The sequence below is a fragment of the Callithrix jacchus genome, chromosome 7 (genome assembly GCF_049354715.1).
Source record: "Callithrix jacchus isolate 240 chromosome 7, calJac240_pri, whole genome shotgun sequence".
Classification (NCBI taxonomy): Eukaryota; Metazoa; Chordata; class Mammalia; order Primates; family Cebidae; genus Callithrix; species Callithrix jacchus.
Window position 1 is genome coordinate 154,574,757 of NC_133508.1, and position 27,966 is coordinate 154,602,722.

Consider the following 27,966-nt stretch of genomic DNA (forward strand, 5'->3'; position numbering starts at 1 on the left):
ACAGTCAGGAGCGGTGGCTCACACCTGTAATCCCAGCACTCTGGGAGGCTGAGACAGGTGGATCACTTGAGGTCAGGTGTTCAAGACCAGCCTGGCCAACATGGTGAAACCGTGTCTCTACTAAAAATACAAAATTAGCCAGGCGTGCTAGAATGAGCCTACAATCCCAGTTACTCGGAAAGCTGAGGCAGGAGAATCTCTTGCACCCAGGAGATGGAGCCAAGATTGTGCCACTGCACTCTAGCCTGGGTGACAGAGCAAGACTCCATCTCAGAAAAAAAAAAAATAGGTACTCACTGAATCCTAAAAACATATTAAACAGGTTTTATTTCTAATCCTATTTTGCAGATGAGAAAACTGAGTCAAGTACCCCTCTAAACTTACAGGTGAGGCACTAACCTCTGTGGTCTCCGAATCATTGAATGTTAGGGCTGAAGAGGGCCTCAGAGAGCAAGCGTCCAGCTCAGGAAGAAAAAGCCAGAACAGAAACAAAAAAAGGAAAACAAGAAGCAAACAAAGACGTCACAAAGAGACACAACCAGGAGCACCTTAGGTGACAGTGGCAATGATGCAATAGACTAAGACTAGCAATTCCACCCACAGAGGAGATACCAGAAGGGCGAGTCAGAAGGGACTGGTGAGGACTTGAGCACCAGTGAGCCTACAGGGAGGGGCCCCTCAGCTCCTGCCCATGTAGACATGTGGAAACAGGAGCCCACCATTCCCAGGCTTCTAATTTTTCAAGAAAAGCCAGATATTTACATGTGTGAAAATTCCTGTTCTTAAAAGTTGGTAACTCATTCAAATCTGAGCTTAGGGGTAACCCCCAGCCAGGAGAGCCCTATGAGAACGAGGACAAAGCTGTTCCTGTTTTTTGCTGTATCCCCCATATGTCCGGAATATGGACATTCAATAAATATCAATTAATTAAAATGATCAAAGTACAACTTAAATGTAGTTCAAAAGATAAGGCTTCCTGACAGAATAGCAAAATTTGTCAGTCACACCAAACCCTGGGCTTTGTGAGATCCCAAATTGCTGGCTGAAGAACCAGGACTTGGTAAGGAGAGGTGGAGAAAGAAGTTTAAGAGGAGCTAAAAAATAAAATGGCGAGGGAGCCCTCATATGCAACCAAAACGCTGTGTTCGGCCTCGCCACCAAAGCAAGATGGGAGGACCTGCGGGCTCCCCGTTCCCAACTCCACAGCTGTCTCTTTTAAGATGTTCCTTCTCAAGTTTAAATAGGTTTTACCTACTAAGTGTTACAGGATACAGAGCACCACAACAGATAAACTTGTACCTACTCGTGGACGTCAGCCCCAATTAAACTTAACAGCCTGTCTGTTGTTTGAGGAGATTTGCTGATGCCATTTCTTTGTTCTTTTTTCTCTTTTTCTTCCTCCCTTCCCTCTCCCTTCCTCCCTCCCTCCCTTCCTTCCTTTTTTCTTTTTGGAGACAGGGTCTCATTCTGTCACCCAGGTTGGTGTGCAGTAATCATGGCTCACTGCAGCTTCAACCTCCTGGCCTCAAGTGATCCTCCTGCCTCAGCCTCCCAAGTAGCTGGAACTGCACTTGCATGTGACCATGCCCAGCTAATTTTTATATTTTTTGTAGAGACAAGATCTCATTATGTTGCCCAGGCTGATCTCAAACTCGTGGGCTCAAGTGATCCTCCTGCCTCGGCCTTCTGAAGTGCTGGGATTACAGGCATGAGCCACTGTGCTCAGCCGACGTCATACCTTAGAGACAAGCTAATCACTCTTCTGGGATTTGGAGGAAAGGGTTTTCTTGAGGTTGTTCTTAGAAACAATGTAATTTTAAGATACTTCTCTCTCCAAAATATTTTAAGGCTCACATTGCCTGTAGTTTTTAGCAGTTAAGGTAAAAATTCATTTGACACAAAAAAGAAAAATTCCCCTAAAAGTTTCAGTACCTGAATATATAAATGTTGGTATTTCCCTCTGAATATATGACATCATAATGGTGATTCAGTTAAAGCCTCGTGCAAGCCCAGAGATAGCAGGGTCTTGGGACATTTTTGTTCCCAAGTGAGCAGATGGGTTTCTCCTCCGGATATGGGCCACCAAGCACAGTCCTGTTTCTCTCACTCCTCTGCATTTCATGCATCACAGCATGCTTTCAGTTACTGCCTACTTGCAGTATCGGGGGTACAGCAATCTGGGAACATCTCTATCTATACACCCACATATGCATTCATAGTATTGAGGAGCAGCCAATCTCCTAAGACGGCTAGGTTAGTAATTACATCAAATAATCTGTCCTCTTAAGGCCATAAATATTCTCATATTAGTCCCAATTTTGTGAGCAGAAAATGTGCTTACCAGACAGGGGAGATAGTAAAGAGAAGTAACACTGTTTTGTTTAACTCAAGCAAGTCTCACACGGTTGTATCTCTTGCCCAGCTCTTAGTGAGCCCAATCCAAGGAGCCCTAGGCCAGCTCTGCCTCAGTAATAATATTTAACAGGAGAACAGCACTAAGATTCACTGCAGGCTTACTATGTGACAAACACTTGTTTCAAGAACTGTTTGTATACTAACTCATTTCATCCTCAACTCTGAGATAGTTCTTACTATTTATTTATGTGTTCATCAGATGTTTATGGACGACAGGCAGGACACAGCAATAAACCAAACAGACAAAATCCCAGCCCTCTTGGAGTCTATTTTTCAGTAGAGGGAAGAACATAATAAATGAAAAGATAAAGCTCTTTTATGTTGCATGTGTTAAGTGCTACAGAGAAAAACAAAGCAGAGTATGGGGGCTGAGGAGTACTGGTAAGGAGAGGAGCTGCAAGGCGTGGAGGGCGGCCATAAGTTGGTATCTGAGCAGAGCCCAGAACAGCAGGGGAGTGAGCCAAAGAACATCTGGGGCAAGAGTGAGAAATGAGTGATTTCTTGAGAACATACCTATCAAAATAAGTTCGTTCCCTCTGCTGGACCCTTGGTTGACAGAAAAGATCACAGAATCAGAAGCACCAGGCTACAGATGAGGAAATGGACTGAAGGGTCAGCTGACCACAGTCACTTAGCTAGGAAGGGGTGGGGCTGGTGTCCAGACACAGGCAGTGGGCCCCAGAGCCTGTCCTGCTGGCCAGAACATCAGATGCCTTGGCTGGTGCCATTCCTCTTTCTTCCTGGTCGATTCCACCCTTAGGCAGTCCCAGTTAGTGACTTCTCTATTTCCTTAAGGCAGAGATTAACTGATTTCAGCCACACCACCACAGCTTCCCTGCCCCCATCTACTTCATACTGAAACTGCAGCCACCTGTCTTCCAACGGTCATAAGTCCCTGGTACCCAAGACCAGAACTTCCCAGACCTTGCTCTCAGTTGTCAATCTGCGTCCTCAGAGAGCTCATCAAGAATGAGGATGATGGTTTTCCAAATCGTCTTTCTACACTTCCCTTCCAATATTACGCTAAAATAGTTTCCTTTTTAATTCTTGTTCTTGCACTTATCCTCCTTCTCCTTTCTTAAGACGTTTCCCTTTAGACCTGTGCAAACCAACACAGCAGCCACAGGTGGCTAGTGAGCACCTAAAATGCGGTTAGTACAAACTGAGATGTGTTCTGAGATAAATACACACCAGACTCTGAAGGCCTGGTATTAAAAAGGGGAACACAAAATCTCTCATTAACATGTTTTGTATTAACTATTAGGTTGGTGCAAAAGTAACTGCCATTTTTGCCACTAAAAAAGAGCAAAAACAACTTTTGCACCAACCTAATATATGTTGAAAACATTATGGAGATATCAGGTTAACTAAAATGCATTATTAATTTGTAATTATTAATTAATCACATAATTAATTTCACATGTTTCATATTATATTTCTATTTGAAAGCATTTCTTTATTCTGTCCTTTCAAGACGCTCACGTCCCACCATGCTCAAAGGCCACATGTGCCTTTGACTGTTCTCATCTTAGACAGGATACGGCTGAGATCCACCGCATGCTCTGGGGAATCAGTTTATTACTAGATCGGTTAAGACTGTAAGTTTTTTTAAATCCAAAGTCTGATTCGAGGTATTTCAATACACTATTGATAATTTCACTAAAATTCCTCGAAAATCCTTGTTATTTTCTAGATACTCAGTTCATCGCTGGGAAGCTCTATTGCAAGTAGCTTATGATGGCACAGCCTTATTAGTTTCTTATTAAACTGATTCTTATTTTCTGAATGTGTATGTTAAACTTCAATTTTCTTCTGGTTTTTAACTGGCATATGAAGAAAATGTCCAAGAAACTACAGACCGGTGAGCCCAGTGGAAATTCAGGCACCAATCTCAACAGACATTTTGCGGAACACTGTCAAGTAAGCAAAGGTCATTAGAAACTATAAAGTAACCAGAAAGCATTTTCCTTGGAGGCTGGTGGGCAGGGATTGAAAGTTACCTCCAAAGAGGAACTGCTACAATGTTTCCCCCTCCCTTTCTAGGGATAGTCTCTGTATCTTACAGACATGCTTTCTATTCAAACCTGAAAGTGTCTGGGCAAAGGGAGACTGCTGCATCCTAGTTTCACTTACAACTCTGAGATGAAAGGTGAGATTTGTCATGGCTGAATTTAAGGGACTGTGTCCTTAAGTAAAAGCTTCTGCTGGTCACCCCTCAAGTAAAGCTTCCGAAAGGCTTAGGCATTTGTAAAGAAACAGCATGAGAAGAAACCAAAAGACAGAAAACTTACACAAATAAGGTCTGATTTACGCAGACAAAGTTTCTACTTTTAAATAAAGAAATCGATACCGACCCTCAAAGCCTGTGTTTCCTAAAGAAATGTTAGGGTGGCAAGGAGGTCAATAAAATAAATTCTTCGATCTGGTTCTTAAAAAGAGGTTCTAAGCCTCTTTTAAAACTTCTGAGAGATGTTCACAGCAACAAATACAATGAGTGAAACTTGATTAGATTTGGGTTCTTAACAAAAGACATTCTTGTGATAATTGGGGAAATTCAAATATGGGTAAAAGTTAGGTGATATTACAGGATTAGTGCTAATTTTTATAGATATTATAATGTTATTGGGATTATGCAAAAGTCTCTAGGAGTGAAATGTGGGTACCTAGAGAGAATTTAAATATGATAAAATGTGAATAATAAATATGTCAATAAATTCCCATTGCAAATTCTGTGTCCCAAAGAAGCCCCTTCCACCATTACAAATTTCGATATTAAATACAATTCTGCATGACTGGTAATTGCGTTGACCTATATAACTTCACATGTTTTAGCAGAATTTCCCTGGACAACATACACATGTCGTAAGTAAGAAATCAGTAGTACTCAACTTCAGAAAGTTGCTTGGAGGATCTCAGGCTGGGGATATAACAGAGCATACAAGGGAATAGGTTTTGATTCAGACAGAATCAAAGTTCAAGCTCACTCTGCCACTTTCTAGCTGTGTGAACTTAGACACATTACTAAATCCACCTAAGCTCTGTTCTCCTATTAAATGTTCCCTATGTAATAATATTAGTGTGAAAACTAAATAAAAACATCTCAAATCTGAAGCACAGCTCCTGACACAGAGCATGTGCTTACCTCCCAGTGGCTATTATTATTTACACTCTGTTATATCACTGGCCTAGTTTTCCTATAGGAACACAGCACTATTTTAATTGGATTATCTTTGCAAAATTAAAAAAAAAAAAAAAAAAAAGACTGTCTAAATCTTGACTACAGCAAAGCACATGAACAAGTCTCACATAATAATGTGAGATAATTTCAAATGAAGAAATGTTTGACAAATACATTGTCATCTGTGCTTTTAAAAAAAACAGACCAGTGTAAGGAAATTTTTCTTTAAATAATACATGACTTGACTCCTGTATATAGGGAACCTAAATCTAGTTATGAGGATAGTTGGCAATAAAGGATCCGTGCAATGTCAAGGACAGAATAAGACAGACTCTGTTAATAATAAAATAGTTCCTACCTTTTTAATTTTTAATTTTTTATTTTTGTTCTGTTACCCAGGCTGAAGTGCAGTGGTGTAATCATGGCTCACTGCAGAGTCAAACTCCCAAACTCAAGCAATTCCCAGGCTCACCTCAGCCTCCCAAGTAGCTGGGACTACAGGTGTGTACCACCACACCTGGCTAATTTTTTGTAGAGATGGGGTATATTAGTCCATTCTTGCACTGCTAATAATGACATACCCGAGACTGGATAATTTATAAAGGAAAGAGGTTCAACGGATTCACAGTTCCACATGGCCAGGGAGGCCTCACAATTATGGCGGAAGGCAAAAAAGAAGCAAAGTCACATCTTACGTGGTGGCAGGCAACAGACAGCATGTGCAGGGGAACTCCCCTTTATAAAACCATCAGATCTTGTGAGACTTATTCAGTGTGGGGGAAACAACCCTCATGATCCAATTATCTCTATTTGGCCCTGCCCTTGACACACAGGGATTACTACAGTTCAAGGCAAGATTTGGGTGGGGACACATCCAAACCATATCATTCCACCCTGGCCCCTCCCAAATCTCATGTCCTCACATTTTAGAACACAATAATGCCCTTCCAACAGTCCCTCCAAATCTTAACTTATTCCAGCACTAATCCAAAAATCTAAATCCAAAATCTCATCTGAGATAAGCCAAGTTCCTTCTACCTATGAGCCTGTAAAATCAAAAGCAAGTTAGTTACTTCCTAGATACAATGTGGGTACAGGCACTGAGTAAATACATCCATTCCAAATGGGAGAAACTGCCCAAAACAAAAGGGCTACAGGCTCCATGAAGTCCAAAATCCAATAGGGCAGTCATCAAATCTTAAATTTCCAACATAATCTCCTTTGACTCACATTCAGATGATGCAAAAGGTGGGCTCCCATGACCTTGGGCAGCTCCACCCTGTGGCTTTAAAGAGTACAGCTATCCTCTGGCTGCTTTCACGGGCTGTCATTAAGTGTCTGTGGCTTTTCCAGGTGCACGGTGCAAGCCATTGATGGACCTACCATTTTGGGGTCTGGTGGATGATGACCCTCTCCTCACAGCTCCACTAGGCAGTGCCCCAGTGGGGACTCTGTGTGGGGGCTCCAACTCCACATTTCCCTTCCACACTGCCCTAGCAGAGGTTCTCCATGAGGGTCCCACTCCTGCGGCAATCTTTTGCCTGGACACACAGGCGTTTCCATACATCCTCTGAAATCTAGGCAGAGGTTCCCAAACCTCAATTCTTGACTTCTATGCACCCACAGGCCCAATACCATGTGTAAGCCACCAAGGTTTGGGGCTTACACCCTCTAAAGCAACAGCCTGAGTGGTATGTTGTTCCCTTTTAGTCATGGCTGGAGCTAAAACAGCTGGGATGCAGGGCACGATGTTTGGAGGCTGCATAGAGCAGGAGGGCCCTAGGCCCAGCCCATGAAACCATTTTTCCTTCCCAAGCCTCCAGGCCTGTGATGGGAGGGGCTGCCATAAAGGTTTCTGACATGCCCTAGAGACATTTCCCCATTGTCTTGGTGATTAACATTTGGTTTCTCATTACTTATGCAAATTTCTGCAGCTGGCTTGAAGTTCTCCTCAGAAAATAGGTTTTTCTTTTCTATCACAACGTCAGGTTGCAAATTTTCTGAACATTTATGCCCTGCTTCCCTTTTAAACATAAGTTCCAATTCCAAATCATATCTTTGTGAACATATAAAACTGAATGCTTTTAAGAGCACCCAAGCCACACCTTGAATGCCTGGCTACTTAGAAATTTCTTCCACCACATGCCCTAAATCATTTCCCTCAAGTTCAAAGTTCCACAGATTGGGCACAGACAAAATGCTGCCAGTCTCTTTGCTAAAAATAGTAAGAGTCATCTTTATTCCAGTTTCCAACAAATTCTTCATCTCTATCTGAGATGAGCAGCATTTGGTCAAAGCCATTCAACAAGTCTCTAGGAAGTTCCAAACTTTCCCACATCTTCCTGGCTTCTTCTGAGTCCTCCAAACTGTTCTAATCCCTGCTTGTTATGCAGTTCCAAAGTTGCTTCCACATTTTCAGGTATCTTTGCAGCAGCACCCCACTACCCAATACCAATTTACTTTATTAGTCCATTCTCATGCTGCTAATAAAGACATACCCAAGACTGGGTAATTTATAAAGGAAAGAGGTTAAATGAACTCACAGTTCCACATGGCCAGGGAGGCCTCCCAATCATGTGAGAGAGACCTCACAATTATGGCAGAAGGCAAAGAAGAAGCAAGGCACATCTTACATGGCAGCAGGCAAGAGACAGCTTGTGCAGGGGATCCCCCATTTATAAAACCATCAAATCTTATAAGACGTATTCATTATCTGAGAACAGTATGGGGGAAACTGCCCTCATGATTCAATTATCTCTACCTGGCCTTGCCCTTAACATATGGAGATTATTACAAATCAAGGTGAGATTTGGGTGGGGACACAGAGCCAAACCATATCATGGAGTTTCAACATATTGCTCAGGATGGTCTCAAACTCCTGGGCTTAAGAGATCTGCCTGCCTCAGCCTCTCAGTGCTAGGATTACAGGCATGTGCCACCATGCTCAGCCCAGTTCCTGTTTTTGAGCTCTTACCACTTGCCCAGCACTATCCAGGCCCTATCCACATTTCATTCCACTGACGCAAGCCCACATCAAATCCTGCCAGCTCCACCTTCAAAACACATCCAGGTATCTCTCATCCCCAATACTTACCTCCTGCATTGCCCCTGCAGCCTAACCAATCTCCCTGCTCTTCCTTTTCTCTCTTCTACATACTGTTCATTCAGCAGCCAGAATAATTCTTTTAAACATCCAAGTCATCACAATTTCACTCCTGTTCAAAATCTTTCAAAACTTTCTATTCACTGAAAGCAAAAAGGCCACAATCTTTAAAAGGCCCTACAAAACTTCATCTACAGGGTCCAACCCTGACTACACCATTGCATTACCAGCCTGGGCAACAAGAGTGAAACTCCATCTCAAAAAACAAACAAGCAAACAAAACACACTGAGAATAAGATGCAGTGAAAAAGGAACAAAGAACACAAGAAAGACTTGTAGTTAAAAATCTAAATTAGAGCAAGTTACAGTGGCTCACGCCTGTAATCCGAGCACTTTAGGAGTCCAAGGTGGGCAGATCATGAGGTCAGGAGTTTGAGACTAGCCTGGCCAACGTGGTGAAACCCCAACTCTACTAAAAATAGAAAAATTAGCTGGGCATGGTGATGCACGCCTGTAATCCCAGCTACTCTGGAGGCTGAGGCAGGAGAATTGCTTGAACCTGGGAGGCAGAGGTATAATGCCAAGATCGAGCCATTGCACTCCAGTTTGGGCGACAGAGCAGGACTCCATCTCAAAAAAAAAAAAAAAAAAAAAAAAAATCTAAATTAGGCCGGGCACAGTGGCTCACTGTATAATCCTGGCAGTTTGGGAGGCTGAGGCAGGTGGATCACCTGAGGTTAGGAGATTGAGACCAGCCTGACCAATAAGGTGAAACCCCATCTCTACTAAAAATGCAAAAATTAGCCAGGCATGTGCCTGTAGTCCCAGCTACTTGGGAGACTGAGACAGGAGAATCACTTGAACCCGGGAGGCAGAGGTCACAGTGAGCCAAGACCGCACCACTGCACTCCAGCCTGGGTGACAGAACTATACTCTGTTTCAAAAAAAATTTTAGTAGAGCGTTAAGAATTTAAATTGGAGGAAATCTTCAGAAAGTATAAAAAAGCAGCATTGAAAACTTTTTTAGAAAAAAATAAGTGATATAGAATACTAATCTAGGAAGAGGGAACTATGAGAATAGGAGAGAGGCTGGTTGCAGTGGCTCACGCCTGTAATCTGGGCACTTTGGGAGGCCAAGGCAGCCAGATTATGAGGTCGGGAGATCAAGACCATCCTGGCCAACATGGTGAAACTCTGTCTCTACTAAAATAGAAAAAATTAGCTGGGCATGGCAGTGCATGCCTGTAGTCCCAGGTACTCAGGAAGCTGAGGCAGGGGAATCGCTTGAACCTGGGACATGGAGGTTACAAGTGAGCTGAGATTGCGCCACTGCACTCCAGCCTGGTGACAGAGAATACTCTGTTTCAAAAAAGAAAAGAAAACAAAGAAGAGGAAATAATAACTAAAATAAGAAAAATTCCAGAACAGACGCAAATCTTTAAATTGAAACTGCTCACTAAATCACATCTTCAAAGCCTCTTTGCCATATAAGGTAACATAGTCACAATAATTAGGATGTGAACATATATAGGGGGCTGTTATTCTACTTACCACAAGAGATTTAAGCCAGACTCTCAAAGATTGCACAGGATGCAGGTGAACAGAGAAGGGCATGGAGATGAGAGAGCTCCTGGTAGGGGAAGTGGCAAGCGCAGCAGAATAGTGACTGAGAAATCCACAGTCTGGTAGAGGACAGAGATAGACAAGCATGACTGGACAGAGGGCTCATGTAAAGCATCATGAAACATAAATATAGAAAGGGCATTGCGGGCCAGATGCCGAAAAGCATTGATTTTATGGCTTAGAAAGTAGTTAATGGGAAAACATGAAGTTACTGAGTAAGAGAATGGCATAACAGAAGCTTCTATCTGATCATGTAAATAATGACACTAACTAAGGTTTATTGAAACTTTCAACTGCCAGGCACTGGGTTATGTATGTCACATTCAATATCTCACGGGATTGTTATGTAGATGACAATCCCATGAAAACAATTAAGATCTCCATTTTACAGATAAGGGAATTGAGGCCAGGAAACAGAGGATCAGAAACTCACTCAAAGCCACCTGTTTGGTAAGAGAGGGGATAGCAATGGAAACCAACTAATCTGACTCTTAAGCCTGAGTTCTCAACCCCTGCCTTAATCTTCTTGGGCTGCCATAACAGAATCCCAAAAACTGGGTGGCTTAAATTACAGAAATTTATTTTGTCACAGTTCTGCGGCTGGAAAGTCCAAGATCAAGATTCTGACTGACACGGTTTCTGGGGTCAGTTCTCTTCCTGGCTCATAGACAGTTGCTTTCCCACTGTGTCCTTATATGATAGAGAAAGAATGAGAGCAAAGCCTCTGGTGTCTCTTCCTATGAAGGCGCTAATTTTGTCATGAAAGCCCATTTTCATGGCCTTATCTAAAACTAACTATCTTCCAGAGGCCTCATCTCCAAATACCATCACATTGGGAGTTAGGGTTTTAACATGTGAATCTGAGGGGGACACAATGTAGTAGACAGAAACTCCTAAGTGGGTGCATAATGCAGAAGGAGAGGGGCAATCGACTAGGGGCAGGGAAGCCAGGTAAACAGCTTCTACAGTGCTTCAGGCAGTAGATGATGAGGATTAACTCCTGGCTATGGTTTTGAGCAGGGAAAAGTGATTCCATAACTTCATTGTCTACCACTCTCTGGCACAGTGGTCTCCTTAAAGTTCTTAAATGCTCAAAGCCTATCTCAGGGTCCTGGAATAGTATACCTGGAATATCACTCCCCCAGATAGCCTTGTAGCCTAGCTCTCACTTCCTTAAGTGTATGGTCAACTGTCACCCTATTAAACAGACCTCCCTGACCACACCATGTAATACTAACAGGAGGAGAGCAGCTGAATTAACTATCATATAGTCACCCTCTGGTGGACTACGCAGCTGTGAAAAAGAGTGAGGTGATCTCTATGAAGTGATAGGGAATGATTTTCCAGATGTATGGTTAAATGACAAAACTGGCACACAAAAAGTACATAGAGTGTTACCTTGTTTAAGAAGGGCAGTTAGAAAGAAAAAGAGTCCAAGTAACTTTTGAATATAGTATTGCATACATCTTCACTGGGATATACAGATTTTCCTTGACTTATTATGGAAGTATATCCCAAAAAACTCATTGTAGAGTTGAAAAATCTTAAGTTGAACCATTGTGAAGCTGGAGACTATCTGTAATGAGAAGCAAAAGGAACTATAAACAAATCTGTAACTGTAATTAGTAAGTTTGTAGTGGGAAGTAGACTGGTGTAGCAACTGTAAAATGAGTTGGGTTTAATGTAGATTAGGGAAATCTATAAGAAGGGAATTCTCACTGTGTGAGTAAGGAGACACAAACATGGAGCGGCAGAAGAGGCAGAAGAACTGAACGGCAAGATTGTAAGTGTTAGAGGTATCGCTGTGAACTCCTGACTTTGTAAAAACTCTATTTCTTAACTTTGAAAACTGAAAGGGCTGAGAAGCAATGACTCCAGTACCCATGGGCACACCTAGCACCCAGAACTTGATGTCTACATACCTTCTCTCACTGAAAGAGACCAGGAGACGTAATGATTTGAAGGCTCAGGCAGGAAAATGAGTCCAGAACATCCTTCTGTGCCAGAAAGTAAGGAAATGTTTAAAATCAAACAGGAATGCAGCAAAAGGACTCTTAAGCTTGAAGGGGCTCCCGCTTGTCAAATGTGGGGTCGCTGAGCATCAGAATGGATGACAGGAATGCCATCTTTAAAAAAGAATCCATGAGTCCACACAGCCTTCTAAAATAAAAGAAAAAAGGGAGGATGTGTGTGCAAAAGCTATTCATTACTGAAGAATATAAACTAATCTATACAGAAAAACAGGATAGAAAATTGCTGGGTGGCTCATGCCTGTAATCCCAACACTCTGGGAAACTGGCTCGGAAGGATTATTTGAGCCCAGGAGTTTAAGACCAGCCTGGGCAATATGGTGAAACCCAGTCTCTACAAAAAATGCAAAAAAAATTAGCTGAGCGTGGCAGTATGGCCCTGTAGTCCCAGCTACTTGGAAACTGAGGTGGGAGGATTGCTTGAGTCTGGGAGATCAAGGCTGCAGTGAGCCATAATTGTTTCACTGTACCCTAGTCTGGACAACAGAGTGAGACTGTATCTCAACAGAAAAGAAAAGAGAGAAGAAAATGAAAGAAGGGAAGAAGGAAGAAAAAAGGGAGGAAGGGAGGAAGGGAGGAAAAGGAAGGGAGGGAGGGAGAGAGAAAGAGAGAGGAAGGGAAGGAGAGAAAGAAAATTACCATTTGAAATTATTTTAGTGGCTGGGCATGGTGGCTCATGCCTGTAATCCCAGCACTTTGGGAGGCCAAGGAGGGAGGATCACTTGATCCCAGGAGTTTACGACCAGCCTGGGGCTGGAAACAGTGGCTCACGCCTATAATCCCAGCACTTTGGGAGGCCGGCGGGTGCATCATGAGGTCAAGAGATCAAGACCATCCTTGTCAAAGAGTGAAACCCCATCTCTACTAAAAACACAAAAATTAGCTGGGCATGGTGATGCGCGCCTGTAGCCCCAGCTACTTGGGAGGCTGAGGCAGGAGAATTGCTTAAACCTAGGAGGTGGAGGTTGCAGTGAGCCAAGATCGCGCCATTGCACTGCAGCCTGGGTAACAAGAGCGAAACTCCATCTCAAAAAAAAACAAAACAAAAAAAGACCAGCCTGGGCAACATAGGGAAACCCTGTTTCTATAAAAAATAAAAGAAGAATTAGCCAAGCATGGGCATGCACCTGTAGTCCTGGCTACTCAGAAGGCTGAGGTAGGAGGACTGCTGGGCCTCAGAGATCAAGGCTGGCGTGAGCTGTGATAGCACCCTGTACTCCAGCCTGGGTGACATAGTGAGGTGCTGTCTCAAAAAATAAAATATTTCAGTGATATTGGATTCTGGGAAGAATCACCATAGGATACTAAAACCATTGAATGAACAATGGCAGGAGAACAGGATATTCGCTCAACCTCAAAACATTACTACATCATTTATTACTTACAAAGGGAAAATGGTGCCTCTACAATGGAGAAATCTGGTACACTTCACTTTAACCAAATAGTCAAAGTTAACATCTCTAATAATGCGACAAACAGACCACGTCTGCTTCCTGATGTGACACACTGGAAGGACCCAACATAACTATGAAGTATTCCTGCTTCATAGTTACAACCAGAATCTTATCACAAGGAAACAAGCAGGCAATCCACATCCAAGGGACATTCTGTAAAGCAACCAGCTCAGATGCTTTAAAAATGATGATGTCATAAAGTACCAAAAAAAAAAAAAAACACAACAGTTTTAGGTTAAAGGGGATTAAAGAGGCATGATTACCAAACGGTGCAGGACTGGCTTCTGGGTTTTCTACCAGAAAACAGTATTGTATCACTGCCATATTTCCAGACTATCATGATTCTGTGACTTGCTGGAGAAAGGTCTTGCTCTTACGAGACATACACTGAAGAATTAGAGGTGAGGTGTCATGAGGTCTGAAATTCTCAAATGGTTTAGCAAAAATAATAGATGTACAAAGAAAACTAATGTGACAGTAACTTGTGATCAAGGAGAAAGTACGCAAATGTTCACTGCATTAATTTCACAACTGTCCTAAAGATTTTACATGTTCTAAAATTTTTTAAAAAACTGAATTGAAATATTAACCACTTACATCCCCACTTCTTTGCTTTGCTCATCTCTACACTAGTAAATGTTTACCTTATCACGATCCAGCGTCCATGTTTTCACTCATTTACATACTGCCTCTCTCCCTCACTATAAGGTGAGCTTCACAAAGGCAGGGAACTGTGTGTATCTTGCTATATCCCCCATCCATTGTTCAGTGCTTAACATATAATTGACACTCAGTCAATATTCACTGAATGACTGATGTTCCCAGTAATTCTATTAAGTGGGTTTATTATTATCCTTTCCCTCAGGTTGAGTGGTGCTCTCTTCAAAAGTGAAGGTACTGAAGTGAACAGAACTCACACAAGTACATGACTCAGTGAGGAGTGGGGCCAGGACCCAAAGCTAGGCATCTGATGATGAACAGTATCAGCTGTTAATCACTGTGTCTGCAGCTTCCCCATTGAGGCAGGCTTGGGCCCCAAAAAGCCCACCACTAGAAACAGAGATATACCCATTCAGTCTTGTCCTTAGTATAAGGCCTGTGTAGAGCAGGTTATCAATACATGCTCGCTGAATGAAATGACTTCTGAATGAATACATGAATTAGGTGAGAGAGACACCTAGGAAGGGACAGACAGTTCAAATAATCTTCTGTTGGAGGTGGAGCTTAGGCAAACTGGGTTTGCAGTGGAAGGGAGAACACAGGTACAGGCAGCAGTGACCCAAGGTGCCAGGGAATGAGGGACCAGCTTGCCTGGAGGAGCTACCCATTCATTCAACTAATCCCTGTGTGTATCTGTTCTTCCTTTCCCCAGCCACCAGCACACGAACTCCAGAAGCTCTTTGGACCCTGAGATGGTAGTCCACCCTGGCCTCCTGGCCTCCCTGTCTCCAGTTCCTCCTGACTGCACCCTTCCTGTTTGTTGCTGACAGATTATTCTTTGCAGGCTCATGGTTCTGATCCTGTAAGGCCCAGGAACAGCTCTCTCAGCTCACAGAAGAGAATTCGGACTCCCAAAGGGGACACTTAGGATTCTTTTCCCACATTGTCACATGTCCACACACCACCAGTCCTTGAAGGCCTGGTCCAAATATCCTCCCTCCCAGGAAGACTGCTGCACAACAAAAAGACACTTGATTTCACAAAAGAGACCGCCTCCTTCTTCCCTCTGTACTCCCACAGCTCAGACGTCTCCTTTTTTTTGAGACAGGTTATATTCTGACCCAGGCTAGAGTTCAGTGGCACAATCACAGCTCACTGGATCCTCTGCCTCTGGGACTCAGGTGGTTCTCCTACCTCAGCGTTTGGAGCTGAGCTGGAACTACTGGTATGCACCACCAGGCTCAGCTCATTTTTGTATTTTTTGTAGAGTCGATGTTTCACCATGTTGGCCCCGCTGGTCTCCAATTCCCAGCAAGCGATCCGCCCGCCTCAGTCTCCCAAAGTGCTGGGAATACAGGTGTGAACTACCACGCCCAGCCTAGGCCTGTCTTACAACACTCACTTTACCTGATCATGCAGGTAGTTTTGAGCCTATCTCAACCCCTCCCGTTTCGCTGTCATCCACAGATGGACCGCCCGGGCTGGCAGTGGACGCTGAGCAAACGGATGGACGGCCTGGAAGGCTGGCAGTGGGGTGCAGGGGCCCACCATGGGGACCCCTCAAGTACAGGAGATCTGGCCGGGAGGTCACTGCTGTACGCCCCGAGGTTCGCCTACGGCCTGACTGGGGCCAGTGTGCGGAGGGTGGAGGAGAGCGGGGAGGCCAACACGGGGAGAAAGGGGCCTATTTCCTGGGGTTGTTGTGACGACTTGGCTGACACTTGGTGAGGATGGGCGCAGCTCCGACACTAGCTTTTAGGCTTTGCGGGGAGGAGAAAAGAGCAGGAGTCGCCGCACTCAGGAATCCCAAGGTGACGCCGCTGCCTACCGGCTTCCCTCCTTCCCCCTCCTGGCTGTGGAGCGACTCCGAAAAGTTCCCCCGGCGGAGACCGCACCGCGCGGCGTGGGCACCGGGCCTCGCTCTCGGGCAGGTGGGAGCCGCGCCCGCACCCCGTCCCGGGGCGTCCACGGCTGCGAAGGAGTTTGCCGTCCGCTGAAGCGCTGGGCGACGCCCCTGGGGAGGTGGGGAAGGGACTGGGTCCCGCAGGCTGGGCGGGGGCCCCGGAGGCCGCGCTGGAGCGACGAGCGGGCCGGGGTCAGTCCTTCCCTGAGGCCAAAGCGCCCTGCTGACTCCACGGGGGACGCGGGCGACGAAATCACAACTTTCTCTTCCCGAAAAGGCCCCCGCGGCTGAGTCGTTCGCGGCCCACGGCGACCCCCCCCCGCCCCGTCCCGGACCCGCAGCCGCCTCGGGCCCAGCGCGTCCACCCAGCCCGGACGCTGCCCAGTCCCCGCGGGCCGGGGAGGCTCCACTCACCGAAGCGGAGCAGCAGGCAGACCGCGCCGAGGACCCCCGGGGCCCGCCCCGCGTCGCTTCCTGCAGCCATGGCTCGTCGGGCGGGCATCTGCGCCAGGGCCCGGCCGCGCGCTGCGCCAAGTTCAAGCGCCGCCTCCGCGGGCGGCCAGAAGAAGGACTCCGCCCGGCCCGCCCCCCGCACGCCGCAGCCCGGCCCTGGGGCCCTGCGCTCGCCTTCCCGCTTCCACTCCCCACGCGCGCTCCGGGGCCGGGCTCCGCGCGCCTCCTTCCCGTGTCCCCGAGGCGCCGTCCAGTCCCCAAGCTCGGTCCCTCCCGTCGTTCCGCCGCCATTCCATACGCGATGTTAAGTAAGAAACTCTTGCATTGACAGGGGCTTGCGCTTTAAAGCCCTGGTTTCTCTGCCTTCCTCCCGCGCTTCCCCTCAGCGTTTGGGGCGTGCTGGAGGCCGCTTCGTGGCGGGACGGGGCTGTGGCTGCCAGAAACCCGCTGGAGGAGGCAGGGGGACGGGCGGGGGCCACCCAAGGCCCCTCATCTCTTCAGCGCTGTGGGATCCCGCATCAGACGGACTCTTTGAACCACTTTTTGTCAACGTGACAAGGAAAGGGAGCATTTTAGACAACTTGGTAGGCTTAGGGTTACCAGGTGCAGGCCTCCCCCCACAGACTCCCTTATCCCCAGGGCTGGGATTTCCAGCCTTTGGTTTCTCCCTTCTCAGATTCCTCTTTTTCTCTCTTCCCCGATCTCAACCGTGGGCTTTCCCTCCTGCCGAGATGTCAGGTCCGCGTCTCCCTCACTGCCCAGCCTCCCCACATCCATCCACCCCAAGCCGCGGCGAGCACTCATCACTCCCTCCTCTTCCTCAGCCTGCATGGAGCTTGCCCTCCACTCACAGCCCTGAATCCCAGACCAAATGACTATTCCCAGAACCAGCTCCTCACACCAGCCTCTCTGTCTGTCCCCTTCCTTGCAGCCAGAAGCAGCAGCGTTGCCCCTGCCCAGCTGAGGGAGTACACGGAGCTCTTAGTTACTATGTGAGCAGGAATCCCTGCTGCGCAAATAGACACCAACACACGGTGCAGGTCGTGAAGCTAAGTAGGTATGTGCTTTCTTGCTGTTTCATCTCCATTATCCCCAGGTGGGGACTCGAAGTCACTCAAGACACTTGAACCATACTGCAGAGTCATTAATTATTTCTTAAGTTAGCCATAAAATCGTAAAACGTATCTTTATCAATGAGACTTCTGGGGCCCCTGTCCGCTACCACAAACCTGCTACTCGAGATATTGCGCACCATCTGTAGATGCTGGAAACAAGGCAGGTGCAGTGTGTAACAAAATGCCAGGAAATCAAGTGTTCGCCTCTGCCCTGGGCTGGTAGGAACTCTGGTCAACTTAGAAAGGAAGGATAGGGTCAGACCTTTAGACACTGGGGAGCCACAGAAAGGTTTTGGGCTGGGAAGTGATAGGACAACAAACATCTATTGAGCAGGTCCTGTGTGAAGTGCATTACTTTGATTAACTTAATCTTATTGCTGTCTTTTTGCAAATGAGGAAACTGATGCTTGGAGAAGGTAAATTACGAAGGGCACGCAGTAAAGGACAAAACTTGGAGTCCAGCTGAGGCCATGTCCAGTGCCGCTACTCTGAACCCCTTCCTGCAGGAGCAGGATAGGATAACGGGACTTTTGGACTGCCAGCAAGCGCTAACCCCCTTAAGAGCAGGGCTGAGGAAAGAACAGCCCAGTCCCCTGGGGCTGGGGAAGCCCCTCGACTCCAGTTCATGGTCTCCAGGTTTTGGGTGAGGAATAATTCATTAGGCTTCCTTGGGTTGGACTCTCCTTTGAGCAAGGAGCAGCGCCTGGTCTTTCATTAGGAGAAATGCTGTCCATCAAGCACTTTAAGAGGCACTCCTATGCCTGGTTGAGTTAATATTGTGAATCAAATGCAGCTCAGGAATGCTGGACCTGCAATGCATTAGGAAGGGAGCCAAAAAGGCTTCCTTTACGTACTGAGAACGTGCCATCAATAGGAGGGGTGGATGTGTTTTTCATGCTGTGACCAGTGTTGCAAGATCTGGTTTTATCTTCTTGTCACTGCAGATAATGTAAAAATATGAGATGTATAATGTAAGAGGGTGATAAACTAAGAAAGGAGGGATGCTTAAGAGGCCAGGCTGCTTTTCCTAGCATGCCACTCTTGGGTGTCCCGACTCTTGTTTCTGCCAAACCCTTGGAATTAATTACTCCCATAAAGCTTAGGAATCACAGAACGTAGTGAGCAAAACACTGCCCCAATCCTGCATAAATGCAAATTGTCATTTTCATTGCACGCCTCATGGGGGAGCATACATTCACTTCATTTATATAAATACTGGGTGGGTTTGCACAAAGGGCATAGGAGGGTAATCTTATTCTATAATACCGTTTCCATTTTTACAACATTCCCTGGCAAAAAGAGAACCTTTGAAAAAAAAAATAGGAAAAATCAGACATGAGACTTAACATGGAACCACTGTGGGTACCCGAGAGAAGCAGTCACATTTTCAAGTCCTGGCAAGCCAGCAGCTGCAGGAGTTGATAAGGGTGCAGCCACGGAAGCTGAGGAGCAGAGGAAAGCACACACGAGAGCCTTTGAGTCTTAGACTCAGAAAAAGAAGAAGAAGAAAAAAAGGAAGTGTCTCCCCTGCTTCTTACCATCTAGTTCCTTTTCCATGTTCTATGAATTTTAAAGAATTACAGATGGGTTCTGACTAATTGTGTATCACTGCTATGACTTTAATATTTCTAATATTCTTCTCAATTTGCAGATGTAAACCCCTCCCAACACTGGAAGAGGGAACAGAGACTGGCATGCTGTGCAGTCTCACTGAACTAGAATGCGCAACTCCTGCTCCTATCTCCACTCTGGGAAATGCCTGCTGCATTTCACGGCCACGGCAGCACTTGGGAAAGGATGGTATGTACTTGCTGCAGAGGCCCTAGAGATGGCTATCCTGTGTTCCTGCTCTCCTTCTCATTGGGCTTCTACCCCCATCCCCCAACAAAAACGCTACAGGTTATAAGATCTACATTTTGAACCTGGCTTTCAGGCACTAGGTGTGTTCTGTGTGGCACAACTCTAGGGGCAACATAGCCTTGACCATCGTGGTGAAGGTGTCTATTTACTATGATACATTTCAGCAGATGGCAGTGAAGTGTCTTGCGGAAGAGGTGTTTTTATCATTTGAAGGTTATGGGATGTAATAATAAAGACTGCAATTCACAGACCTTGAGCCTAGCAGACCAATGCGAAGGGCAGAACTGTTGGCCCCCACGGCACAGTTCCACGGCGAAGGGGGCTGGCTAGTGAGGAGAAAGGAAGATAGAAGACTGAAGTAAGATGTAAACAGCCGTATTTTCAACATAATTTACTACAGGTCTCTGAAGTGTATATAAAATGTTTTAGTGCAACATCTTACAAATAGTTTTCCTTTAAAAAACAAAAACAAATCAACAGCTCTCTACATCATGCATGGGTAGTCTTCTTACCCCATCTTTTTTTTTTCTTTTCTTCTTCAATAATTAACGCAGAGAAACCATTGTTTGAAAAGAATATGAAAACTTGCTACAGAAACACCCGGTGAAAGAGGGTGCGGTCATATTCATGTCTTGGAATGCGCCTAGCACAGTGTAGTTTTTCATAAATGCAACGTTGTAGACATAGATGAATCGAGAGTATTCAGCGTTTTCCTCTCGGTCTCAGAAGACTAAGGCTCCAGTAGACAATGCGCAGTGAGGCCTCAAAGCCACTGGAGGGCACCATTACCACTCATCTGACATCGCATTTCCGTAGAAATGGCCAAAGACTAAAGTAAGTCCTGGGGTTCTTCATGGGAAGTTCGAAAAACTATCCCCCAGCCCAATACAAAATACACAGAAAAAACAGTTATTAAAATACTGGCTTGGGTTTCTTTTTTCCTTTCAAATTTCCTGCAATTACTTTACATATTTAACTGCGTGCTGCACCGACTTCTCTATCGCTGTGAACAGATTCAAACTGAAATCTTGGTTACACATCCCCGTCCCTGCCAGCCCGCTGGCATCCTTCCATTTAGACAGAGGAAATGCCAGTCGTCTTCCCTCATTGACTCAGCCTGTAAATTAGGAGTCAGCAACTTCCCACTGAAAGCCCACAGCCCTGAAAGAAACAGGGCAGAAGACGTTTCTTCACACCTGCGCCGCTCCTGTACGTCTAATGTGTTCATGCAGCATAATAAATGAGAATCAGCATGTCAGGCAAGAGCAGGATTAAGGTGGTGGTGCCTGCACACTGTCTCACAGGAGGGTACTGGTATATTTGGGAGAGAAAAGGCAGGTCTGTGTGTCTGTCAGAAAATGGCTGAGCAATCGCCACTGGGCTCCCTCAGCTGGGGCTCAGCAAAGTATGTGCCAAGGAGCCTGGGCCACCTGCACACCCGCAGACCCTTGAAGGATCAGCACGCACATGGCCTGGGGAATCCCGCAGCCTCCCCTGCAGTCTGCTTGTACTCAGAACAGGGCTTCACTGGAATCTCTTATCAGACTTAGTTCCAGAATCCCTGACGACTTTTTCCAAATTGTGGCCCCTCTTGGGACTCAGGATGCAAGTTCCCAAAATAAGGGAGATGGCACGCTTGGCCAGGAAAATATGGGAAGCAAGGGTATAAGAACATCTTCGTAAAGTGAGAAAAAGGAAATATTTGCAACCGATGATGCCCCAGGAGGGACATGCATCTGGCCCAACAATGTAAAACAACAGGGGACACCAGCCATCATGGGGCTCAAGGAGCATTAGAATAAAAAGCCACCATAACAATGAACAACCAAACAAGCTAGAACCACAAAAGAGATCGAGAAAGGGAAGGGAAAACCCCACAGACAATGACTGTCATCAGTCTGCCAGACTAGCTCAACAGTAAGGAAGACAATGGGCTGCCTCTGGACCACCCCCAGGCTGATATAGCAGTGAGAGGCAGGGAGAGAAAAAATGAGTAAGGAAGACATCAATATCCTTAGGGAAAATCTAATTGGAAGGAAGAAGAAAAACCTAGTCTTCACACCTCCAGGGAGGTAGATATTTCTCTGCACTCTCCAACACCAGGCCCTGGAGGCCCCCCTCCCACCCCTCACTGTCCCATCAGTGTCGACCAGCCCAGTGCCCTCCATCAGGTGTCCGCCGTGGCTGCTTCGGCCCTGTGCTCAGCTCAGGGGCCCCCTTCCAAGTTCACTGGACACTTCAAGAGTTGGCCAAAGCACCTGAAGACAAAAGCCCACCTGCTCACAGTTATCAGTTAGAGGCCACCCTTGCAGCTCAGAGCAAGCCAGCAGCCAGCCTTTCTCCCTTCCTCCTCCAGTCACTGGCTTTGACGAAGCTGCAAGTCAGTAGCTGCTAAAAGCAGCCCCCACCCACTTGAATTTGAAAAGTGTGTGCCGTTTGGAGCTTTTGACCCATTCTCCAAGACAGTTTTCTCATATTTTGGCAAGGATGGGATGAAGCCTTTTTTGCCTCCCTGACCAGCCAGGCACCATCTACTCCTAATGGGGTTATGCGGGATTTCTCTTGTACATACACAGTTCTGTGAAGCAAAAGTCAATGCTTTCATCTTGACTACAGAGTGCTCCCAGCAGCTCCAGCTGAGGGAAAAGACAAGATACAAATTTTGCCCACACTACACACAATTTTCAAGTCTTAAGAAAGTAAAAAATGTTTGGGTATATTTTGATCCATGGGTGGCATTTTCAAATGTGCAAAAACAAAAGGTCTTGGAAGAGATTCCTTGTCACTAGAAAGTTCGTCCTTCCTCTTGCCATCACTTGTACATAAGAGAAATTCGTCCACATTAAGGGATCCAAAAAGGGTAAACCAAAGGGATTTAAAAAGAGTACATTACAAAGAAGAAGAAGCCCTGTAACACCTATCTGAGAATACTAGATAAATCCGTGAGTAGATGTGGCACCTGGAGCTACTCACTACATTACTAAAACAGAAACGAGAGACCTCAGGGCAGGTCACAACATTTGCGCGCACATAGCTAACCACCCCAGACTGCCACCGAGAGGCAGCCTATCTCTGTGACGGATTGGGAACTCGGAACACTTTTCAAGTCTGACAACTTTCCACACGGGCACCCCAGAGTTTGGGTGCTGTCAACTGTCCAATCACAGAGCAAGGGAGAGCCTCAGCTCCTCCGTAGCCGACATCTGCTGGGGCATCGCCCCTTAGTCTATGGCCCCTGGGTGGATACTGAGTACAGGGGGCTCCAGGCAAGTGGGGGAGTAGTTGAGGTGCGGCTCTTTGATCCACAGCAGAGGCACCCCGTTCTTCCCGTCGGAGTTCTTGCTGGAGTTCCGGCTCTTGAAACGCACGAGCAGGATGGTGATGATGAGGATGCCGAAGATGGGGAAGGGGTAGAAGAAGACAAAGTAGAAGAGCGCGTCGTTGGAGCAGATGACGGACTGCAGGGTGGGACCTGGAAGGGACAGTGAGGGAGACAAGACACTGAGTGTGGCTTTGGCCTGAGAACCTGGAGTGCTCACATCTCCTCCTGAAGACTGGAAGCTCCTCGGTGACACCCACCCCGCCTGTCTCTCCCCGGCTAACCATTAATGGTGGGAGACGACCCTTAGGTACTTTTCTCCTAACACCTCTCCGAATTTCCAGCAAAGCAGTGCTTCTATTTTCCATTGAGAGCCATTACTGCTGCTTGGAAAGCCACATAAGGAAATGTAATTTATTGATTGGGAACTCGCCTGCCTCGAGGATCCTGAAGCAGCTGCTCCAGTTCCTGCATGGCTGCATTTTACATGCCCCTTTGCACTTGGTTCTGCTACAGGCTTCCTTCTCTGGGCTGATGACACATTCCCTTCCTGCCAGCTTCTGAGAGCAGTTTGACCAGAAATGACACTTACCTGATTAATGTTGCCAATTAAATGTCATTATGGACCACTTTCAAACATCCATAGTGTGTCCATGGCCACAAAGAACACAGTACTAGTTATCGCTGGATATGGAAGAGAATAAACCAGGCGCCCCAAGACAGGTTCAGGGCTGCTCTATAAGTCTTTCAACCTTGGCAGGAGCCTAGCCTCTGGCAGCCCATGTTCTCTCTGTAAAATAAGGCTGCTGGGTGATGTCTGTGCTCGATGAAGCTCAATAATAATGGGCATCCACAGTGCACAGGTAAAGTGCTGCCTAGACCGCGTGGCTTTCGCTTTGAGGCAGCGGGTTATTCAGTGAATCACAGCGTGGTCTGTGTCTGCTGCAGCCTGCTGTCCCGTCCACTGAACAGCTGTTACTCATCAGTATTACTAAGAAAATGTAACCTGCCTCTTACTCGATTTCCAAAGTGCATGAACCTGCTGCTGGTCTGCCACTGCTGACCTGCAAAACCCCAGCTTCATACGGTTCTGTCCAAAACAATGTGAACGCTGGGTGACCAAGGCAAAGGAACAGTGGCCCAAACTTAAAAAGCCCAATCGAGATTAAGTGGTAAAAATGTTTTGGCCGAAAAGAAGAAACTCCCAGCAATTGTTTTGCTTTTTGCGTTCCAGGTCAGGGCTGCTACTTCCCGCCCCAGCGTTAGTCCTCGGGGAATACTGGAGCCCCATTTTTAGTCTAATGTAGCCCACGTTTTGATGGCAAGTCAACCAAGAGTGCACTGTTCCAACAATAATTCGGGCCAGCAATACTTCCCCCCGTGTCTGTTCACAGTGGGAGTCCCTCAGGATCATGGAAACCGCATTCTGGGTGCCTGCAAATCCTCAGCTCTCCTGTAATATCACAGCCCTTCCAGGCTGGTCCTCCCAACATACAAGACCCACCTCGACTTCCAAGTCACCCTCCAAAATAACAATGACCCAGAAACTGGACAAAAAGAAATAAAGGCTTCATTGTTTTCCCTTTCCATTGTGAGTCTGAAACACTTGCTAATTCACTAAAGAAAGGCGAGTTCCCATAGTCTAAAAAAATAACAAAGAAATACCAAACAATATATTAGGATAATGAAATCTTACGAAAATGAAATCTGGTGGAGCATCAAGTCTATTATAAAGATTATATGGTATATTATCACTTTAATTTCTATCCCTGTTTTTGCATAGGTAATCAGTTATATGAGCTAGTATATCCAACCCTACCATATCTCAAATCCTACTAATAAATGCCCGTGACCATTAAGAAAACTACTTATGGCCGGGCGCAGTGCCTCACGCCTGTAATCCCAGCATTTTGGGAGGCCAAGATGGGTGGATCACGAAGTCAGGAGTTCAAGTCCAGCCTGACCAACATGGTGAAATCCCGTCTCTACTAAAAATACAAAAATTAGCTGGGCGTGGTGGTGCGCGCCTATAGTCCCAGCTACTCGGGAGGCTGAGGCAGGAGAATCGCTTGAACCCGGGAGGTGGAGGTTGCAGTGTGTGCCATTTCACTCCAGCCTGGGCAACAAGAGTAAAACTCGGTCTCAAAACAAAAAAGAAAACTACTTATTATTAACCCACAATCAAGCTCTAAATTTATCTTCCAGACACAGTTGGAACCAACAGTGACAGAGTTCCTTCCTCTGTACTTGGGAAACTCACTTGTATCCAGAACATGGATGCCAATGGGGGCCGACTCCTCCTCCGTCAGCCGGTACCACTCCTTCTGAGGACTGGGCAGCCACTCCTCCACGCGGCAGGAGTAGTTGCCCGTATCTTGGGGGCTTGCCTGCAGCACTGTGAGCCGGTAGAGCACCGGGGAGAGCCTCTGGAAGCGAAGCCTGCCCTCCCAGGGACTGCCCTCTGGGCCAAAGACAGCATCTGGGCCCACGCTCAGCAGGGCCATCCGCTCTGTTGAATCATCACTGTCCCCCTCCTCCTCCTCCTCTTCCTCTTCCTCCTCCCTTTCCTCTTCCTGTTCTTCCACATCAGGGCTGCTCCTTTTTGCCCCAGCTTTAGTCCTCAGGGAATACCAGGCCACAGCGAAGCGGGAGTCCTGGCTGGAGCGGGACACAATGCTACAGTCCAGCTGGAAAGCTGCCTTCTCAGAAACCGTGGCATTGGGGACCACTGTGTCCACCTGTAGGGCAGCATCTGGGGAGGGACAAGGGACAAAGGACAAAGGAGAGAGAAGTGGTGGTTTAAATTTATTTTCTCAAAATAAACTAAATGTCCATCACTAGATACATGATAGCAATATCCATAGGATACTATGCACCTATTGAAAAGGCACCGGCAGTGCCGCAGGTGGAAGCTGACCCAAGAAAAATTATTGGAGTACAGAACAATGTTCTTGTCCACGTCACTGTATGCAGCAAATGTATTTTATTCTGACATACATGTCTGTTTATACTTGCATAAAATATCTGTGAAAGAATTCATGAGAAGCTGGCAATGTGGTCCCTTCCGGGAACCCTGGGAGGAAGGGATGTTTATTTTCACTGTAATCCCTTGAGTGGCTGAATAGTGTCCCTCCAAAATGCACGTCCACCTGGAACCTCAGAATGTGATTATTCGGAAATGGCATCTTTGCAGATGTAATTAGCTAAGAGGAGGTCCTACTGGATTAGGGTGGGCCCCAAATCCAACAGCTGGTGCTATGAACTGAATTGGTCCCCCTCCAAATTAACATGCTGAATTTCTAACCCACACTGCAACTGCATTTGGAGGTAGGACTTTTAGGAGGTAACTAAAATCAAACGAGGCCATAAGGCTGAGCCCCCTAATCCAGTAGGACCGGTGGCTTCTAAGAAGAAGCAGAGAGAAGATCTCTCTCCAGGTGCACGCACCGAGGAAAGGCTATTCAAGGACATGGCAAGAAGGCGGCCATCTGGGAGCCGGAAGAGCCCTTGCCAGAACTTAGCCATGCTGGCACTCTGACCTCAGACTTCCATCCTCTGGAACTGTAGGAAAATAGATTTCTGTTGTTGAAGCCACCCAGTCTACAGTATTTTGTTATGGCAGCTGAGCCGACTAAGGTAACTAGTGTCCTTATGAGCCCAGGAGAGGACACAGGGAAGGTGGCATATGACAGGGGAGGCCCAAACAGGAGTGAAGCAGCCGGAACGCCTCTGGCCACGAGGACCTGGGGAGGGCCAGAAAGTGCTCCTCCCTGGAGCCTTCACGGGGAGCAAGGCTATGATGACGTCCTGATTTTGGATTTCTAGCCGCAGAACTGTAAGAGAATAAATGTCTTTTGTTTTAAACAATCCAGTTTATAGTAATTTGCTATGGTAGCCCTGGGAAGTTAAACACCCATGCAGTAACTTAAATGTAAGCTACGTGCATGTTGCTTACTGCCTAAAACACAGTGAGACCAAGGAGATCAGTGTCTCTCCAAGGACTGAAGCGAAATCACAGCTGACGAGGCTGAAAGGGCCCTACCCTGTGAGCAGGACTGTCTCAGGAGGGTGTACACAAAGTGTCCTCCCCACTTAGGCCGGAGACACACAGTCAACCTCAGAGAGGGACCCCAAGCAGGTGAGTCACAGCTCACAGATGCCAACAGACAGACTCGTATCTGTTTTGTGGTTTTTTTTTTTTTTTTTTGGCTCACTGTAGTATGTTCTAAACAAGTAATTCATTCTCTAACTCCTAAAAGGCCTCCCTTTGGCCCTGTTTATGTAATGTAAACCAAAGTAGAGCTACCAAATCAGATCCTACTTGGAGGAAGACCAAATAGGAGCACTTTCCAAGTATTGCCCTGGACTTTCAATGAATTGGCTTAGCATCACTCACAGGTGAACACAAAGCTGGGCTTCCCACTGCCCTTTGGGGGCTCTGCCAAGCCCCTCTGCACAGCCCCCCCACCACACCCATCTGGAATCTCGGCATGCGCTGGCAAAAGGAGGCTCAGTAACCAGTTACAGGTGGCAGGCCCAGCTCTCTCAGGGACAAGAACACACTTGAGATCAGAAAGTGGCCAGGCAGGGACTATTCAATCATTTCACAGGCAACTCAAACTCACTCGACTCCTCAGTTGTAACTCCAAGGCTACTGCAGTGCAATGGGGAGCTCCCCAGTGTTTTTCTCCTCCAGAGTCTGACATCCGCAGGTATCCCCAGGCTCCTGGTAACTGGCTAAGGTGTCAAGGGAGGTGGTCCTGGGTGACATGCAATGGCACTCATCACGGCCAGGGACAAGATGGCCAGAGACCATCAGGCATTTAGCTCCTCAGCAGCACCTCCTCCCTCTC

The 27,966-nt window shown here is 46.5% G+C and overlaps 3 protein-coding genes across 7 annotated transcripts in view; 1 reads left to right on the forward strand and 2 right to left on the reverse strand.

Annotated features, from left to right (window-relative positions):
* CD58 (CD58 molecule) overlaps positions 1-16,904 on the reverse strand; it is a 59,548-nt gene extending 42,644 nt beyond the window's left edge. The window contains exons 1-2 of one of the 2 annotated variants that reach the window (XM_054236685.2): positions 16,781-16,904; positions 11,718-11,895 (exon numbers count right to left, since the gene is read on the reverse strand). In XM_054236685.2, coding sequence (XP_054092660.1) covers positions 11,718-11,781 — 64 coding nt within the window. In that variant the 5' untranslated portion in view covers positions 11,782-11,895; positions 16,781-16,904. Of the gene's footprint in view, positions 1-11,717; positions 11,896-12,241; positions 12,370-16,780 lie in introns of those variants that run through there. The other variant, XM_078332850.1, reaches the window with a different exon arrangement.
* Positions 15,931-26,980, forward strand: LOC108592705 (uncharacterized). The gene is made up of 5 exons (XM_078333135.1): positions 15,931-16,096; positions 16,239-16,485; positions 16,583-17,127; positions 17,751-17,876; positions 19,586-26,980. Exons 1-4 carry the CDS (start codon positions 15,931-15,933, stop codon positions 17,813-17,815), a joined length of 1,023 nt encoding a protein of 340 aa, XP_078189261.1. The 3' UTR covers positions 17,816-17,876; positions 19,586-26,980.
* Positions 20,171-27,966, reverse strand: part of IGSF3 (immunoglobulin superfamily member 3) — a 93,577-nt gene continuing 85,781 nt past the window's right edge. For all 4 annotated transcript variants that reach the window (XM_009001964.5, XM_017975053.4, XM_017975052.4 and 1 more), the window contains 2 exons: positions 25,374-25,865; positions 20,171-23,266 (listed from right to left, as the gene is read on the reverse strand). In XM_009001964.5, the coding sequence (XP_009000212.4) occupies positions 23,016-23,266; positions 25,374-25,865 (743 nt within the window). In that variant the 3' untranslated portion in view covers positions 20,171-23,015. The remainder of the gene's footprint in view (positions 23,267-25,373; positions 25,866-27,966) is intronic.

Coding starts and splice junctions, on each gene's coding strand:
- LOC108592705 (XM_078333135.1), top strand. CDS start 15,931: ATGGACCGCCCGGGCTGGCAGTGGACGCTGAGCAAACGGATGGACGGC. Junction 16,486..16,582: donor TGGGCGACGCCCCTGGGGAG/GTGGGGAAGGGA, acceptor CTGAGGCCAAAG/CGCCCTGCTGACTCCACGGG. Junction 17,128..17,750: donor CATTCCATACGCGATGTTAA/GTAAGAAACTCT, acceptor CCTTCCTTGCAG/CCAGAAGCAGCAGCGTTGCC.